The 17,698-nt window shown below is 38.9% G+C and overlaps 1 protein-coding gene across 1 annotated transcript; it reads left to right on the forward strand.

Annotated features, from left to right (window-relative positions):
- Positions 1 to 4,117: 4,117 nt before the first annotated feature.
- hsf2 (heat shock transcription factor 2) lies at positions 4,118 to 16,885 on the forward strand. Its single transcript, XM_054618682.1, has 12 exons — positions 4,118 to 4,273; positions 5,670 to 5,778; positions 7,584 to 7,711; positions 8,221 to 8,345; positions 9,191 to 9,266; positions 9,531 to 9,592; positions 9,800 to 9,878; positions 10,048 to 10,181; positions 10,798 to 11,061; positions 12,044 to 12,146; positions 12,738 to 12,804; positions 14,224 to 16,885. The coding sequence occupies exons 1-12, from the start codon at positions 4,181 to 4,183 to the stop codon at positions 14,559 to 14,561; spliced, it is 1,578 nt and encodes a 525-aa protein (XP_054474657.1). The 5' UTR covers positions 4,118 to 4,180; the 3' UTR covers positions 14,562 to 16,885.
- The last annotated feature ends 813 nt before the right edge of the window (positions 16,886 to 17,698 follow it).

Genomic DNA, 17,698 nt, shown 5'->3' on the forward strand with positions numbered 1-17,698 from the left:
ACTTCCTGTGAGTACAGAAAGACAAAAGACAAAGAGAAATGGGTTTCATAATGTTTAAATAGCTTCCTGAAAGGGAGGAGAGACACAGACAAAGTGAAAAACTGGGGAGGTGTGTTTTATTGTTTCACTATAATACAGAGGTCTTAAAAATAACCACTTTTTTGGTGAGATCATTTATTTTCAATTTTGTATAAGGCGGGAGGGGGGCATTGAAATACAGCACCAGTTTATAGAAAGAGGCATACCTGTTGAGTTACACTTAATCAAACATTGTTTGAAAGTGCAATAAAATTCATGCTTTGGCAGTCTAGGACTCTTATATCCCGCTTGGCCAACTCCCGAAACATATTTATCCATTAGGCGAAAAATAAATCTGCCGAGGTCAGCTGTAATGCTGCTCTTTCTTCTTCTTCTGGGTCTTTTTGTCCTGCTAGACTTCAATATTCAAGTAATGAGAGAGAACAACAACTATAAAACCAATGTCCAAGTTCTCCATCCAATGGAAAATGTCTGTTCCTTCCAACCACTTTGTGTTCCAAGTCCACAGCACAGTCAGTATGCAGACTCTTTACCTGCTCAGAAACAACGCACACACACACACACACACACACACACACACACACACACACACACACACACACACACACACACACACACACACACACACACACACACACACACACACACACACACACACAAACATACACACAAAGGCCAGGTTTGGGTATTAGTCAGGAATGCTTTGGTTCTATCTTACATATTTAAAACGCTGATCAACTCTAGTGAAATAACTCTGTTTCATGTCACAGAATTTACAGAAAACCATGAAGATTTATATTGAGGTCAGGGTCAAAGGTCAGTCAAGAGGTCCATTAATGTCCACTTTTTATTGTTATTTGCTCAAGAATGAAAAAAAATCTTACCCTCGTATTCCAATCTGTGCACCTCCACTGTGATGCTCTTCGGTGATGCACTCCGTCAAGATGTGATTCTGTTTTTCAGTATTTTTGGGAGCAGATATGTGTGATCTGCCCCGAGACGCTTTCTCTGCAACGATGGGGATATGACTTTTTTTTTTTTTGCAGTAAAATGATTTACATTAATGATTTGTATTTATATTTTATTTTAATTCATTAACTGGATGGGGAAAATAAACTAGACTCATAATGTGAGTGTTTTTGATCTTGTGTTTCTTATCCAGGGTGTCGCAGACAATCACCACAAGCATTCTCCGAATTAGTGTGATTGGCCCACTACAGCAGCAGATACATCCCATACAGTCTGGCGAGATCAGCATGCTGAGATGACACCAAAACGTTCGAAAGTTAGGCTATACTACATGCCTGATAAAAATAAATGCGTTGGTGGTGGCATTCTTTCAATATCGTTATTGCTTCAAGGGTAAAAGTATTGGCACTGGTATTGATTTTTTTTTAAATGATACTTAACTCTATGTTTCACAGATTCAGATGCATGTCGTTTAAAGTAGATTGGGTTGCCATGTCTTTACAAAGGAAATCAGAATGATGACTAAACTGCAAAAAGAAAAAAAGACAAAGTACCCATGTAAACATAGATTCTATTTTCAAATGTATGGCTTAAAATTCCCCTGAAACTTGGATCAAAATACATACATGTTTAATACAATGACTCCTTGTCCCAATTTATATCCAAATTGAAAATAATTGAATTCTACTCTGCAGATAAAAAAGCCCACAGCCCAGTCGGGACTGTATAGTATTAGGAGTATTTATCTTGTGCAGTATGAAATGAATGTGTCACCTGGGTGGTTGTAATGCGCTCTGATTCCTGCTCCTCCATAATCTCCCCTGTGTCCGAGGGTTAAAGAATGTCCTAATTACAGCCATTTTAAAGGAGCGGGTGACGTCTTTTGATGTAATATTACCCTCCAATCCAATTAGCCCAACACTTGTCAACCTCACTCAGCAGTCATGGCCACTAGCCTGAAAGTTAGGCCCAGTCACTTACTGGCCCTTTCAAATTCACTATGGAATGCCTCTGCTGATTAAATACAACACTATAACCCGCTCTATCTGCTTAAGTTTTATTTAGATGAGAAATAGGTTTTCTGTTTATATTACTCAGAATGGCAGCCTGCTTCTATTAGCCTGTCACACATTAGGGCCTAGTTTTATCAACAGTGCAGTTAAGGCCAATAAAGGCTTCAGCCAATATTCAAGGATTTACTGTGTGGACTCACATATTTGAGTTTTGCTCGGTTGTGAAATTTTAAATGTTATCAATCACTGAAAACCTCTTAAACTAATATACCCACCTATAATGCACCCACCAGGGGAGCCATCATTAAGGAAAATAACCCTGTTACTACATACTTTGAGTATTACTGTGATCATCATCAAGTTAGAGCAAACTGACAGGTTTAGTAGCATTGTAAATAGCAAGTCTAAAAGCCGATAAGTTCAATTGTACTTACACGAGACAGGGTGTATGAAATAGTGAAGTAGTAAACAGATTGCATACATCAGTACTGGCAGCGTGCTGGTTTGACAGCGATCGTGTTTCGCAGTGAGTTAAGGATTCCATCTAGTGGCCACATGATGACGTACACTGTCTTTAAAAAAGCCTCTTAAAATCGGATGTTCCCACCTACAAGGAACTATGATAAACAGGTTCAGCAAAAAATTTGAACAAAAAAGGTCTTGTGACCAGAAGGTTTGGAGTGAGTTAGACTAGAAGGATGAATAAAGAGGGGGGTAGGGACAGCAGCAGTAGAGTTAGCAGCATAGACTGTAAGTAAGAAGTTGACGTAGTCACCATAATGTCACCCATGCTGTTTAGAAGCCTTGAGTACGGCATTTTGGCTGTTGCCACATTGGTTTTTGGAGCTGGAAATGTTACAATTATCTTTCAAGAACTGAAAACACACTGTGAAAGGGTTAAGGTTGTATGACGAAAACACAAACAACTCCCAGATCGGACAATATTGTGGTAGCGACCTGTCAATCACAAGGTAGCCCCACCCTAAAGTATACCCTGCTTTATGGTCTGTTTGACTCTAAATGGAGCATCATTTACTAAATGAACATCATGCTGTATTGAAGAAGACTTGAAACTAGAGATTGAGACCATAAACTCATGTTTACAATGTTTAGTGAGGGAATAAATCAAGTGAGAAGTAGAGTCACTTTCTCATAGACTTCTATACAACCAGACTTGTCGCCTAGTTCAGTCTGAAGCGATATGGGGAAAATAACCCAATAAAGCAAGTGGTGCAAGAGTGCTGGGAGAGAGATGTGGCACAGGCTTTGGTAGGGTTAGGGGTCAATGGTCAAGAGTTCTGCCCTGCAGGAGTTACTTGAGGCCAGAATGAGGAATAAAAAGGTAGGCCTAGTGAACGAATACTATTGCCACATAATAAAACATAGGTACAGAGAACACCTTAGTTAATTCCTTTTTTATTTATTAATTTTGACAGATGGGCCAAAGGATCCAGCAGCTGATGCAAAATGGCGGTCTTTATAAAATAACATCCAACTACCTGACTGTTTACAGTGTAAAGCTGTGCGCTATTTCGGCAATCCAGTTTAGTGACAGATTCAACCTCGTAAAATTAAAGTAAAAAGTAGTGACTCGTAATATAAACTCTCAATTATATAAAAATGATGTAGGTTGCGTCTTACATATCAAGTAAAAAAGCATTAAATTCTCAACATGAGTTGACAGTTGAATCATATTTGCTCAAACTTAATTTCCCATTGCTGAATGGAATGTTATTTCTATGCTCCTTAAAAAGTGTATAAATATATATATATATATATATATATATATATATATATATATATATATATATATATATATATATATATATATATATATATATATATGTAGAATTTTTTATTGGAGAACGTGAAAAGACATTTAGCACAATTGGGAAGAAAGAGTAATGACAATTAAATTAAATATAAAAAGTAAATACATTGAATTTAATTAAATCTAAGAAAAGTAATTGTGCTCTGTCTCTATACACGTGAGAAGTTACGTAAGTTACGTAAGTTACGTAAGCTACGTAAGCACCCGTTTTCGACCAATCACCTCCCGTTCTGTAGAACCGGAAGTTGTAAGCAATAACATTTTCTGAAAGCAACAACAGGCTTGAGCAGCGGTTCAGCCGACGTGTTTGTGTCGTTGGATCTACGAGATGAAACACAACTCTAACGTCCCGGCTTTCCTCACCAAGTTGTGGACACTTGTGGAGGATGCCGACACCAATGAGTTTATTTGCTGGAGCCAGGTAACTAGCTAGCTCTGCACTGTGTAGCTTTAGCTGGTTAGCTAACGCGAAGCAGAGAGCCAGCGTAAGCTAGGCAGTGAGGTTAGCCGAGAGTAGCATGACGCCACAACACGCTAATAACTACGCACTGTTACGGGTCGACAGCCTCCCAACTCTCTGCAGGCATTAGCCGAAGCTAACTGTTAGCTAGTTAGTAGTCCAACTTCACCGTGAAACGTTAGCTGGCACGGTGGGCCAGACTCACTCAGTGCGTCATCACATCACATTACATTACATTACATTACACATTACATTACATTACATTACACATTACATTACATCACATTACATTACATTACATTACATCACATCACATTACATTACATCACATTACATCACATTATTACATCACATTACATTACATTACATTACATCACATTACATCACATCACATTACATTACATTACATTACAGTACATTACATCACATTACATCACATTACATCACATTACATTACATTACATCACATTACATTACATCACATCACATTACATTACATCACATTACATCACATCACATTACATTACATTACATCACATTACATCACATTACAGTACATTACATTACATTACATCACATTACATCACATTACATTACATTACATCACATTACATTACATTACAGTCATTCAGCAGACGCTTTTATCCAAAGCGACTTACAGGAAGTGTATTCAACATAGGTATTCAAGAGAACTACTAGTCACCAGAAGTCATAAGTGCATCTCCTTTCTTAAACAAGCATCTTAAAGCATAAACCAGAGCAAAAGTACAGTTAAAATGTTAAAATGTTAAGTCCAATCATTTACTCCATATAAAAAGTAAAAACTAAGTTGAAATATATTTCAAAAGAAATGCATTAACCTTTAATGGAGTAAGTCAATAGTTGTATTCAAAGGTTTTATTCAAGTAATTTACATTACATTACATTACATTACAGTCATGCAGACATCCAAAGCGACTTACAGGAAGTGTATTCAACATAGGTATTCAAGAGAACTACTAGTCACCAGAAGTCATAAGTGCATCTCCTTTCTTAAACAAGCATCTTAAAGCATAAACCAGAGCAAAAGTATAGTGCAGAGGCAAATTACTACGAAAACAATAATTGCAACAGACTAATACGAATATAATAAGTGCTACAAACTACTACGAATAGGATAAGTGCAGTAAACTAATATGAATGCAATAAGTGCTACGAGGAAGGCTCAGGGTCATCCCAGCATCAGTTCCTCTAGGATATTTGGGCACCGAGTCACTATAAAGCTGTGTGTGTGCAGGGGTGCAGTTACACTGTGAACTGGACCCAGTGGCCCCTGAGGCCCTGTTCTGATTGTCATGGTGGTGTTCGTTGTTTCCAGGAGGGCAACAGTTTCCTTGTGTTGGACGAGCAGCACTTTGCCAAGGAGATCCTCCCCAAGTTCTTCAAGCACAACAACATGGCCAGTTTCATCAGGCAGCTGAACATGTGTAAGCCTCCATTAATCTTCTTGTTTTAGTTTGTGATGTATGTAGTTTCTAGCCATTGCCTTGCAGTTGTTTCTGATGGAGAGTAGTGATACATAACTCAAACAAAACAAACTAACCCATAAAGGCTGAGAAAGCGAGAAACTAGCCTGTTAGGTGATTGCCCTAGTACTGACTCACCTCTCCACCAGGCAGCACATTAAGGACAGAACCAGGTCGGAATCCAACTAATGGGAATTGTCACTATCAAATAATCTGCAGATAATTCTTCCAATTGATCGATTTGTGTTTTGTCTATAATATGGCAGAAAATGGCTGTTGTAATTTCTCAGCCATTTGTACATGTAGTCTGCAGTATAAGAAAAAGATAAGCATTACATTGTAACAAATTTAGATTCATATACAAGCAAATGTTTGCCTTTTTTTTTTTAAAGCACTACATCAATTAATCAACTAAGTGTTGCAGCTCGTCATTCAGTGTAAGACAGTTGCACAATGCATGGACAAATACCATGGTAACCATGTTAACCACAAGGCACAATGTAAACATTTAATCTACTGTTGCTCAGAGTTACTTGGCATTTGTCAGCAGGACAATAACTCTGTTGAGTATCTCAGCGCTGAATGACTGGTTTGGTGTTAGAAATGTGATTTGTTATGATTTTAAGGTGACTGTATTATGACAACCAATTGTGGAGCTTGACAATATGTATGATCAGACACCAATATATCACAGTATGGCAAAACAATATATAACTAAGCAATCATTCTAATAGATTAACTGTGTGCCACGGTTTATGATATAAATGAGACCAAATGGGGTGTGATTTCACCAAGTAGTGGGTCATGTGGATAAAAACCTCCATCACGCTATATGGGATTTTATTTTGCCATATATTTACATATCTTTATACATCTTTATCTATCATAATAGTCCAATTGAATGCAGAGTTACACCAAAGTGTTACCATGGTATGTAAACAATATGTCAAAGTGACTAGTTTACAATATATATGGTCTCATGGTATACATCATCATATTGCTTGAACAGTTTACACACTGTACCATGTAATTCAATCCAGTACAAACCTGCAGCTGCAGTTATTGTTCACACTGTATCAGAGAGGTTTTAATTGGTTACTTTTGAGTCAGTTTTATGGTGGTATATTGCACTATACTGAATTTTATATATTTTTTTATTTCTCTTTTTGACATACACCTCATGGGAGCTACCAAATATAAGACAATAATAGAATATCAGTGTGAATTATACTTCATCTACATCACTACCTCAGATCCATACCAATAGTAGCTGTATGTAGATATGCTATTGCTAATTTAGAAGCACTTGCTAATGTTTAGCCAACAAGCCAAAGAAGGTGATCAAAACTCTTGTGTACTGCTGTTTATTGTATCTTAGTCTCCCACGTACAAAACAATCACATTTTAATCCCATTTGTTTTTGTGAGTCTTCATAGCTTGCTCCTAGCTAGCTCCCCACTTGTAACTGGCTGCTTGCATGCTGGCTGTCCTCCCCTCTCTATGAACAGAGGAGAGGCGGGGGCTGGGTGTTGCTGTGTCTGTGTCTCCCCTCCTGCACACTCAGACATATCATATATAAATAACGTATCGGGGTTTTTTTCAACGTTGTTGTCGAATTTGGAGCTTTTTTTAATCAATGCAACCGTTATATAAATTTTCCAACACATATTGGTTAATCTTTACACCTCTTACATACATAAATGTAAGAGGGTGTGTTTGTTGCTGTTTTTTATGTGTTTACATCTGTGTGTGTGTGTTTTGTGCAGATGGATTCCGTAAAGTGATGCACATTGACACCGGCGTTGTGAAACAGGAGAGAGACGGCCCAGTGGAGTTTCAGCACCCCTACTTCAAACATGGACAGGACAATCTGCTGGAGAACATCAAAAGAAAGGTAGAGTCATCTCTATGTATTCTGCTGGCTCACTTTCACTGAGATCAAACATTGCTGAACGCAGTGTCAAGTGACACCAGCTTGTCAAAAGCAGCGTCATCTCTTTACATTCAGGACAGAGCTAGGCACAGACCTACACAGATATATACAGACAGAGATAGATACACATTCCCATCATTGCTTTATTGGAAGTGTAAAGCACACTCTGCCAACCCAGTGGTCTGGTAGGACACATTTTATTAATCAGATGTAAAGAGTTTGTATTTTCACAGACAAAGTTAGACAGAGAAAAGATGATTGTATTGAGAATATTAAACATTTTACAAGATATACTAAATCAGTTTGTTCAATATTTTGTTTACATCAAGACCTTTGACCACGGTGTCTGGTTTCTTTTTTTCATTTGCTGGCTAATGTCATGTTTTATTTAATATTCCTTACGTCACAGTTTGGGTTCCGGTGGTAAGATACTGCATATATAAGATTTGATTCTTATTTCTCTCCGTCAGGTTTCCAACACTCGGCCAGAGGACAACAAGATTCGTCAGGAAGACCTGTCCAAGATCTTGGCCAGTGTTCACAATGTTCACAGCAAACAGGAGAACATTGACCACAGGCTGGCAACACTCAAGAGGTGAGTGTAAAGCCTTGTACAGGTCATCCCACCCAATATTACTGCTTCAACATTATCTCCACAGAGTGGAAAAACCCATTCCTGATGACTTGTCAGTCCTGCATTAGCACTGACCGTTTTCATTTAACAAAATTAAAAATTTAGCTACATGAACTCAGGGGAGACATGGGGTACATCCCAAGTCTCTTATTTGTCATTTCCTCGCTCCTCGCTTGAACCGGAAGTTGTTCTGCGCTGCCATATTGACGGCAGTCCCAAAGCTCTTATTTCGGCTCTGAGGAGCGAGGAGGGAACTCTGAGGAGCCATGAGCGAGGATGCACGAGAGCTGCCTTCTGGGAAGTCGTGCAGCATAAAAAGCCGACGTGGTCCGCTGACTCCGCCTCCAATTGACAGTTGACATATTTGAAAGAGATGGCGGAGAAACTACACAAGTATAAGTGCCCACTATTTGATGTAAGTTTATGCTTATGTTAATAAAAGTAACTGTGTTGGCAGGTGGAGGGGGCTATTGTTTGTGTGTGAATGTAGTGGTAGGCTATTCAGGGCTTTCTCCTAGAAATCTCCCTGGGTTAAGGCAAAAATACCTACTTGGTCAGGTTTAGAACAATATCATGCTTTGAATTGAAATAAGACAATTCTGACTGGAAGCACTTCTCCAGTGAGCTCTGTCAGCGGGGGATCAGGACTTCTCATTTCTCCTAAAACACATTTCCTCTCTCCTCGCATGGTTTCCTTGCAAGCGAGAGAAACGGGGATGCAATTAAGAGACTTGGGATGTACCCACAGTTGGTGTTTCAGTCCAGTCTGTCAACTTTAAATTACATTTTTTTTTTTTGTTGTTCAGAGAGAATGAAGCTCTGTGGAGGGAGATCTCAGATCTGCGACAGATTCATGCTCACCAACAACAGCTCATCAAAAAGGTGAGCACTACACCAGATAAACCCTGAGGTTGAGTATTAACAGCTTGAAGTGGAATGTGCATTTGATAAATATAAACTAAAATAATTGAAATATAAATTTATTTCAATTAGTCCTCATATAAACATTTTTTTGTGGCATTGGAATTATTACTTTAGAAAGGGAAGTCTAATGTAACCACACCCAGCAGGTGTTATGTTCATCCTTGGCATCTGAGCCGCAAATCCAGTTTTTCTGTTCAATCTCAGAGACTCTTCTCTTTTCAGCTGATACACTTCATCGTCACATTGGTACAGAACAACCGCATCCTAAATTTAAAACGCAAAAGGTGAGTTCACACTGAAAAGAAAAAAACATTTTTTGTAATTTTAACTGGCATGATTTACATGATTTCTCTATTATTTAAATTGTCATTGTTATATTTTTGTCTTGAACAACAACAAAGTAAACCAGCTAACTGTCTTAAGCACTCTCATAATGTAAACCCGCGTCTGTATGAACTTTAATTGTTGTTGTTTTATTGTCCTTTTTACAGGCCAGTTCTTATGGACAGCAATGGGAAGAAGCCCAAATTCATTCATCAGATCTATGATGACAAAGTGTGTGTGGAACAGGTCAGTGAATACCCATAGTGCACTCCTGATGTGATCGATTACTCCACACATTTGTCTTTTTAAGCCGAAGTGTTTTTTGTTGTTGTTTCTGAATGGATGGTATTGAATATGCAATGTTTTCTATAAGATTATTTCTGAAGTCCAGGTTTTGACTGTGTGTCCCGTTTAGTCGTCTGTCAACAGTCTGAACAGCATGAAGGCCTCTGAGATGTCGGATGACGTAATCATCTGTGACTTGACTGAGAGTGATGCCGAGGTGGCAGCTGAGATCGCAGAGGGGTCACACAGAGCCCACGATCAGGGGTAAGACTGTTTACCTTTGACTCCTCCAGTGACATTCACACTGTTCTACTGCTCTCAAACTGCCCCATAACAAAGGGTATCAGCTTTGCAACAATTCTATCTTGATTTGTTAAATAGAGGTTTGATGACTAGAAAACCTGTAGGTTGTTGTGCCAAAGATTCCTTCCCCCTCAAATTGAATACACTTTGTGATTATGTCAAAATAGTTTAACTCCTATTTATAAAGGCTTTACGAATGTACATTTACTTTATAATAATTATAGGTAGAGCAGTAGTCTTTCTTATGCAGGTACATTGGGGAGAAACTATATATATATATATACTTCTCTTTTTTCCCCCAAGAACTCTGATTTTGTGGCGGCCAACGTGCTAATTTAAAGCACAAACACTATATATATATATATATATATATATATATATATATATATATATCTATCTCTCTTGGGGAAAAAAGAGAAGTGGATTAGCTTCTATGGGGACGTCAGTGTTTGTTTGATGTACTGATTGAGAATGTCTTTCACTACAAAATGTTGAATAAGTTGACATTAAAGGAACTGGCAGTATATTAAATAGTCAGCAGTATCTTTTCTAAATGAAAACATCCTTCATCCCTCAGTGACATAGAAATCGTGGAAGTGGAGCTGGACAGCTGTGCGTTGCTACCGGCTGAGACGGAGGTGAGCACCTCTTGCACAGATGAAGTCAAACAGACCGAGGCTGGTGTGTTAGCAGCAGCAGCAGACGACAGCGGTGGAGCGACCAGCAGCGCCCTGCAGCTCAATAAAGCCTCAGGCCTGAGTCTGGAGGACCCCGTCAAGTTGATGGACTCCATACTGAATGAGAACGGAGCAATATCGCAGAACATCAGCCTGCTGGGCAAGTAGGTGACAACCTTAATCAGAATTCCTACAGATGCAAAACCTCACTCCAAACTTAACTGAAAAGTTGGTAGCCCAGTAAATAACATTTTTTTTTTTTTTAAGTGCACTTTTTTACTGCACCATGAAGATGTTTTTTTATTCACACTTTATTTCTGATGAAAAGTCACTCAGAGCCATAACTTAGTAAACATTACCAGTTAACAGCATCTGTGCTGTGTAACGAATAGGAAAAACTCTGCAGGCCTAAAAGGGTCCAAAGTATCCATGGATGCATTATTGCGGGTCGTACTTTTGGACTAATGGCTTCTTTTCTTCTCACTTGGTTTAACATCAGTTGGCTTCCATAACTGTTGCATTTCCACAACCTACTGGAGAGTGCTTCCCTGCAAATGGGGATGTTTTAGTAAAAATATTACTAAGTATTTTTACAACTGTTTATTTACATTGCTTGTGACTATTAATGAGTCTCATGCTCCATGTATTTGTAGATTTGTGGCAACATATAAATATAGACAGTACACAAAATCATCATGCATTCAGTTATGTCAGTGTTCTGTGTCTCTGATCCGATGGAAGCAATGTGAAGTGTTGGGTAGGGTATGATCGGTGTGATTTGATTGTGTAGTCGTGTGTTGGCTCTGAGGTTCTTATCTGAAAGACAGAGGGTGTTGGAAGCCAAGTGATTTTAGAGTCAGAGTCAGTTCCTTAACTTCCATCTTTAAAAAAAATGATACTATGGCTGTTTTAAAATATGTATGAATGTCCCTCCAGCAGACAGCCACAGTTGTAATACTGCCTTGCAACATAAGTTATTTTATAGCAAAGTAACTAGTAACCCATGTATAATAAGCAATGTCCACTGGTACATTAGTCAGGCCTTCCATGTGGTTATACTACTTTTAAATATTCTATGTGTTTGCAATAACAAGTAGGGGGGTTGTTGTTTATTGGTGGGACATGGTATTTTGTGTGTGTTGTCAGGATGGAGCTGATGGACTATCTGGACAGCATTGACTGCAGTCTGGAGGACTTCCAGGCCATGCTTTATGGAAAACAGTTTGGCATGGACTTCGATGCCTTCGAGGTAAAATAACTTCTCTTGCACACTAAACTAAAGACAATTCACGTGATCAACCTCACAACATATATAATCGCTTTTATTTCAGGGCTGTGGATAGAATGACAAAGTGAAAGTTTTCCCCAATCTCCACTGCCATAAAGGTAGCTTGGTAGCAGAAAGTGTTGTAAAGGGTTAATATCCATGGTGTTAGTTCCTCAGTATCACAGACATTGAAGTATTCATCCATGAAAATGAGAGCGTTAGAGCATTAAGAACGTACAAGGACAGCGCAGTAATGATTTAATACGCTAAAGCATTTAAGAGAAACAGTAGGTCATAAAGGAAAACGTAAGGTACCCACTTGATTTGTGTGACATAAGCTACATATTAATCTCAGCTGAACTTAAGAATTAATTTAACTCTGGATTCTACCATCTGTTAGTGAGGGATCTCTTTACAGCCGTTGAAGACCGATGGATGGATTTCAGTGATCAGTGACTCTGTCAATGTACATAAGGCCGTGTCAATATGGTTGATAAATCTATACTTTAGTTCACCTATTTTATGTTGAAGCTAGTTTCTTGTGTTCATCATTCCCTCTCTATGCGTTTTCAGGAGGGTGTGTCCTCCAAAGAGAACACGGCACAGCTAAACCGAGGCAGGACAGACGACGTTAACACAGGTGAGTGGAGGATACTCACACACTCACACTCCTGACGCAACTTACCAAAGGGTCTCATTTATAACCTTTGCGTATGCTTCAAATGGGGGCTGAAAGAGGCATAAAACTTCTCAGGCGGATTTTTGTGATCTATACAAACAAACTTGAGAGGAGAATGCGCAAACCTGTACGTAAACTTTGATGCATGCATACGCACATTAGGGAGAACGGGGAAGTTGCAGACGCAGTAGGTGAGGTGGAATCATTATACGTATGATGTCACTTACAGATCCACATTATCACAAACATTCAAAACAGCAGTGTTGTCTGCGCCATAACTATTCCCTAAGAATCATTCAATTGTAAGATATGTAAATCAACAATACAATCTTAAATTAAATTATGCTCAATATTTCATCATTGTTGTCTCATAATCACATTCCCCACTCCCAGAGCAAAGAGGGGAGAGTCGGACTAACAATGCTCGTAGGCAGCCTTGCAGTGCACCGAAGCTGATGAAATGATCTGAAATCCAACATTACATCAGATAGCATTAGAGAACTGCAGAACAGAGCTTCAATAGTTTTCAATAATATCTTCTAATACTGTGCACATATCACAATGTACGATTTTACTTTTCATACAGTTTTTGTGTGTAAAATGGCTGCAGCGAACACAAATTTAGATATTTATTTATTCAATTGGGGTTTATGCAAACTGCTGTCTGGTGCAACCATCACAGTGTTTTTTCAGTGCATCACACTCTCTGCCTTCTCCTGACCCGTCACCCGGCACATAGGGGTTGTGTAAATTAACAGTTCAGTGTGGAAAAGCCCAAATATTTTGGTTAAACTTTTAATGCACAATTCTGCATGATGGCTGCACTGGCACTTTTAGGACTATGCGAATGGATGATTTAAAAGCGAGCAAGTGTTCAGGGATCACCTCACCCACAAATGCCTGAGTGATTCATTTACTAAGCAATTAGTTGATCCATTTACGCATTTAGATATTGCAGCTTTTCCCTGTTTTTTATGATTGTAAAGTAAATATCTTTTGGAAAAAGAAAAAGTTTTACTCCTTGACTGTGTCCTTTCAAAAATGTTGCAAAAGGAAGCAGACACACTCTCATACCTGAAATGACTAATTGTGTGTTATTTATAACTTTTTGTTACGAAATAGGAGTAATAAAAAGCCACAGTGGGAGTCCCTTTATTTGTGTCTGATCTGCAAGTGGAAGCCAGTCAGCAGTGTAGAATGTGCTGTTGATATTAAGCTAGTGGAACTCAAGGTTCAGTGTGGAGTAGCTTGAGTTGTGATTGTTAAGCTCTTCTCCGTACATCATGTACTGAATAGTTTTCACAATCAAATAAAGTAATTACATTTAGAAAGATTGATTTTGATTTTTCTTTCTGGACTCCTCCGGTGTCTTGTGTTCAGATAAGCAGTTGATCCAGTACACCTCTTGCCCCCTATTGGCCATCCTCGATAGCTGCATTCCTCAAACAGAGCTGGATCTGGGTCCCAGCAGCAGCAGCAGCACTGGCTGCTATACCACCCACCTCCAGCCCTCCTCCAGCCCTGGTGCTTCTGTGGAGGCTGAGCCGCCAGCAGAGCTGCTGGACAGCAGCCTGGAGTTGAAGCAGCCGGCCCGCAGCTCCCTGATCCGCCTGGAGCCTCTGACGGAGGCGGAGGCCAGCGCTGAGACGCTCTTCTACCTGTGTGAACTGAGTCCCACCGGAGCAGAGGGCGACGCCAACATTCTGGACAGAGTGTGAGCAGGAAGGGAACTGGTATGACAGTGATGTTGGTTCACCACAGCATACAGACAGGACTGACGTGTGTTAATATTCCCTCACTTCTCTGGCCTGAGGGGTGTGCACGTTGAGAAGCAGTAACAGAACTGAAGGAAGCCCCGGGCTGGTTGAAGAATAGCTGCAGTCTGTCCCATGTACACATTTTTACATTTAAGACTTTTGCGTTTATGACTACGGAGTGACAAAAATAAGCCACATTCTCATCAAATAAAATTATTTCAGTTTAACAACCTGTGGCAGTTTACTAACCCCTTGAAAAAATTGCACCACTTCTTACAGAGTCATTACTTGGTCAGGAGAGAACACAAACACATCATACACATACTGTACAGACAAATCGGATTGTGTCCATACATTTCTAAAAGCAGGAAGATGTTCCTTCCTCATGTCTTCATATCATGATCACCAGAGTGAACTTTCTTCTTCTCTATCAACAGTAACCTAAATGTAGTCATAGGAACATCCGGACCCATGGGAACATCACACTTTCGGTTAACATCACCCAAAGCATGATGGGAATTTTGGAAACAAAACACAAAACATTCTAATCTTAATGGAAATAAGAAAAACAACAAAGTTACAAAACCAATGCAAAATAGATTTGTTTGATCAATAAATGTTTTGACTCAAAATGTCTCCTCAACATGGTTCTTATATTCTCGGAACAGTTACTCTATCCACTCATATACACCTATGTACTGTGCTGTGTGTTTATGAACATACAGGCAAAATGTTTTAATTGCGTTAACGTGTTTCTTTTCTACATGTTTAGTTCCGCTGACCATATTCTGTGAATAAGTACATGACATGTAGCTAAAATGCAGTGATTGCCATCATCCTTTTAAATGGAGTCAAAAGTGAGCAGAAACGGGTGAGGGCTCAAAAGAGTAAACAAACTTCGCTGCCGTGTGTCTGAAAAGTGATTATAAGAGTACTTTATATCCATGACTGTCCATGTTTCTGAAACGCAATGCTCTCAAATGTAAAAAGTGACATGGTTTGCACCAACGGCGGCTGGTGAAGGCACGCGACACTCTGAGCCAGATTCATCTTTGGTCTCCTCTTCAGTATCTCTGCCATCAGTAAAGCATTGCATCACACCCAGTTCTACAAAGTCGTTGAGGCGGCATCTTCAACCAACCTTTAAGAACACATTGAACTTTTTGTATGTACTTTTGAAAATGTATTTATTCCTATTTTATTTTCATCTTTTGCTACATTTCTGTCTAAAAAAGGCTAGGATTCTGCAGAAAGCAACATTCCTTCAGATAGGGTGGTGTTCGGCCCGGGCTTACTTTGAGTTCAGCAACATTTTTTTAAAACTGGGACAAAAGTTGAGTAAAAACGTACCTGTTAAAGCGTCAATAGTGTCATGTAAGTAATTTCACAGTTTGCACATCACTTAGTGGTCTGTTAAAGTGGGGGATGGGACACATTGTAAAGTACATTGTGCAATAGATGATTGTTAGTTGCACCACCTCTTCTCAACAACATCAGTATACAGTACTTAAAACATATGTATGACGGAGTGCTGTACATTTGAATGCTAGTTCAATAAACATTTCTTATATACATGTAGTCTAAATATCTCTGGTGTGACCATAGACAAGTCACCACAAAGGAATGGGGCCTTTGCGTGCGACTGAGGGATACACATGGTAGAAATGTCATTAAATCGTGAGTGTCCAGCAGGTGATGTTGCCGTCCACTAAGAAAACATTGGGGTCTATTTGATGTTGTGGTCAGCTTTGGTTGTCTTTGTAGCAAAGTGATCCAATGTTCTCGGTTTAAATCACCTTAACCAACATTCTTCAACAGTAACGAGACCTGTTGTCCCAGTTGGCATGAATGAAAAAGCAGCTAAAAACATGAATTTATTGTATTTTTAAAGGAGCACTCACTGATTTTGTTACAGCGCGCAGTCGTTCCATTACGCCCCAAATCATCTTCCAAGCTCCCTGTTCACAATTTGGAAACAACAGAGAAAACGTTGTGTGCTTAAGTCAGAGCCCTGATCTCAGCTGTCTATGATTTCACTCTCGTTGTGTTGAGTAGCCTAAGTAAGTTCATGTTGTTGTTAAGGGAAAGTCTTCCCCTGTCTCTATTCACTTATATGGAATTGCCCATTTCTTCTGATAGCTTTACACTTTAGATCTCAGATACTGGTTATAGTTTACTCTCCATGAGTATTACTTCATCATGGTCATGTGACTTCTCTGTGACCTGCCCACTTCCTATGAGCTGTCTTGTCATTGTTGCAAGCCTTGCGGTTTAAATAAAGCAAATGCTACAGTGTTCATTTGTCGTTCCTTGCTTCTTTCATTTTTTCATTCTAGCTCGGAGCATACCTTAGAACTCAGCCTTCCTTTTTAATCATAACTACACACTGTGAAAAGTTTTGTGGAATTGAATAAGCAAGTTGCAGTTTACATCCATGTCTTTTCAAAATGCCATCACTTCATCATTTTGTCCTGTTAGACATTTGTGTGAAATTGTTATAATTAACATGTGAATTGTTGAGTGATAGCAAAAAAACAAGTTTTGACAGCTGAAATTTATGCACTTCATCCTTGAACTTAAGTGGATTTTATGCCACATATAATGAAACTCCTTTAGGCATACCTGAGATATTGGGTCCATGAGAATTGGATCGACATAAGGTTGCAGTGACCTTAACCATTGAATTCAAATCAGGTTTTCCTATAGTGGACTTTTGTGCCAAATTTGAAGAAAATTTCCTTCAGGTGTTCCTGAGGTATTGTGTTCAAATAAGTGCATATGAAGGACAGACCTAATTACAACGACAGCTCTTTTCAGAGTGGATGCATAAAAAGTTAATAAAAAGCTCACAATATAATATAGTAAAGTAAATTAAAAAAAAGTCACTAATAGTCATAGTATAGGATGTAATTAAAAGGTAATTATATAGTATAAACATTCAGTAATTGTCATACAAGGTAATAGTATTGTAGGGCATAACAAAATCATAGTATAGTCAGTCAAAAAGTTCATAAAAAGGTCATAGTATAGTATGCCGTAAAAGTAGTAGAATAGAATGTCATTAAAAGTTATTGCAAAGTATGCCTTTTAAAGGCATA

The sequence above is a fragment of the Anoplopoma fimbria genome, chromosome 18, assembly GCF_027596085.1.
Source record: "Anoplopoma fimbria isolate UVic2021 breed Golden Eagle Sablefish chromosome 18, Afim_UVic_2022, whole genome shotgun sequence".
NCBI lineage: Eukaryota > Metazoa > Chordata > Actinopteri > Perciformes > Anoplopomatidae > Anoplopoma > Anoplopoma fimbria.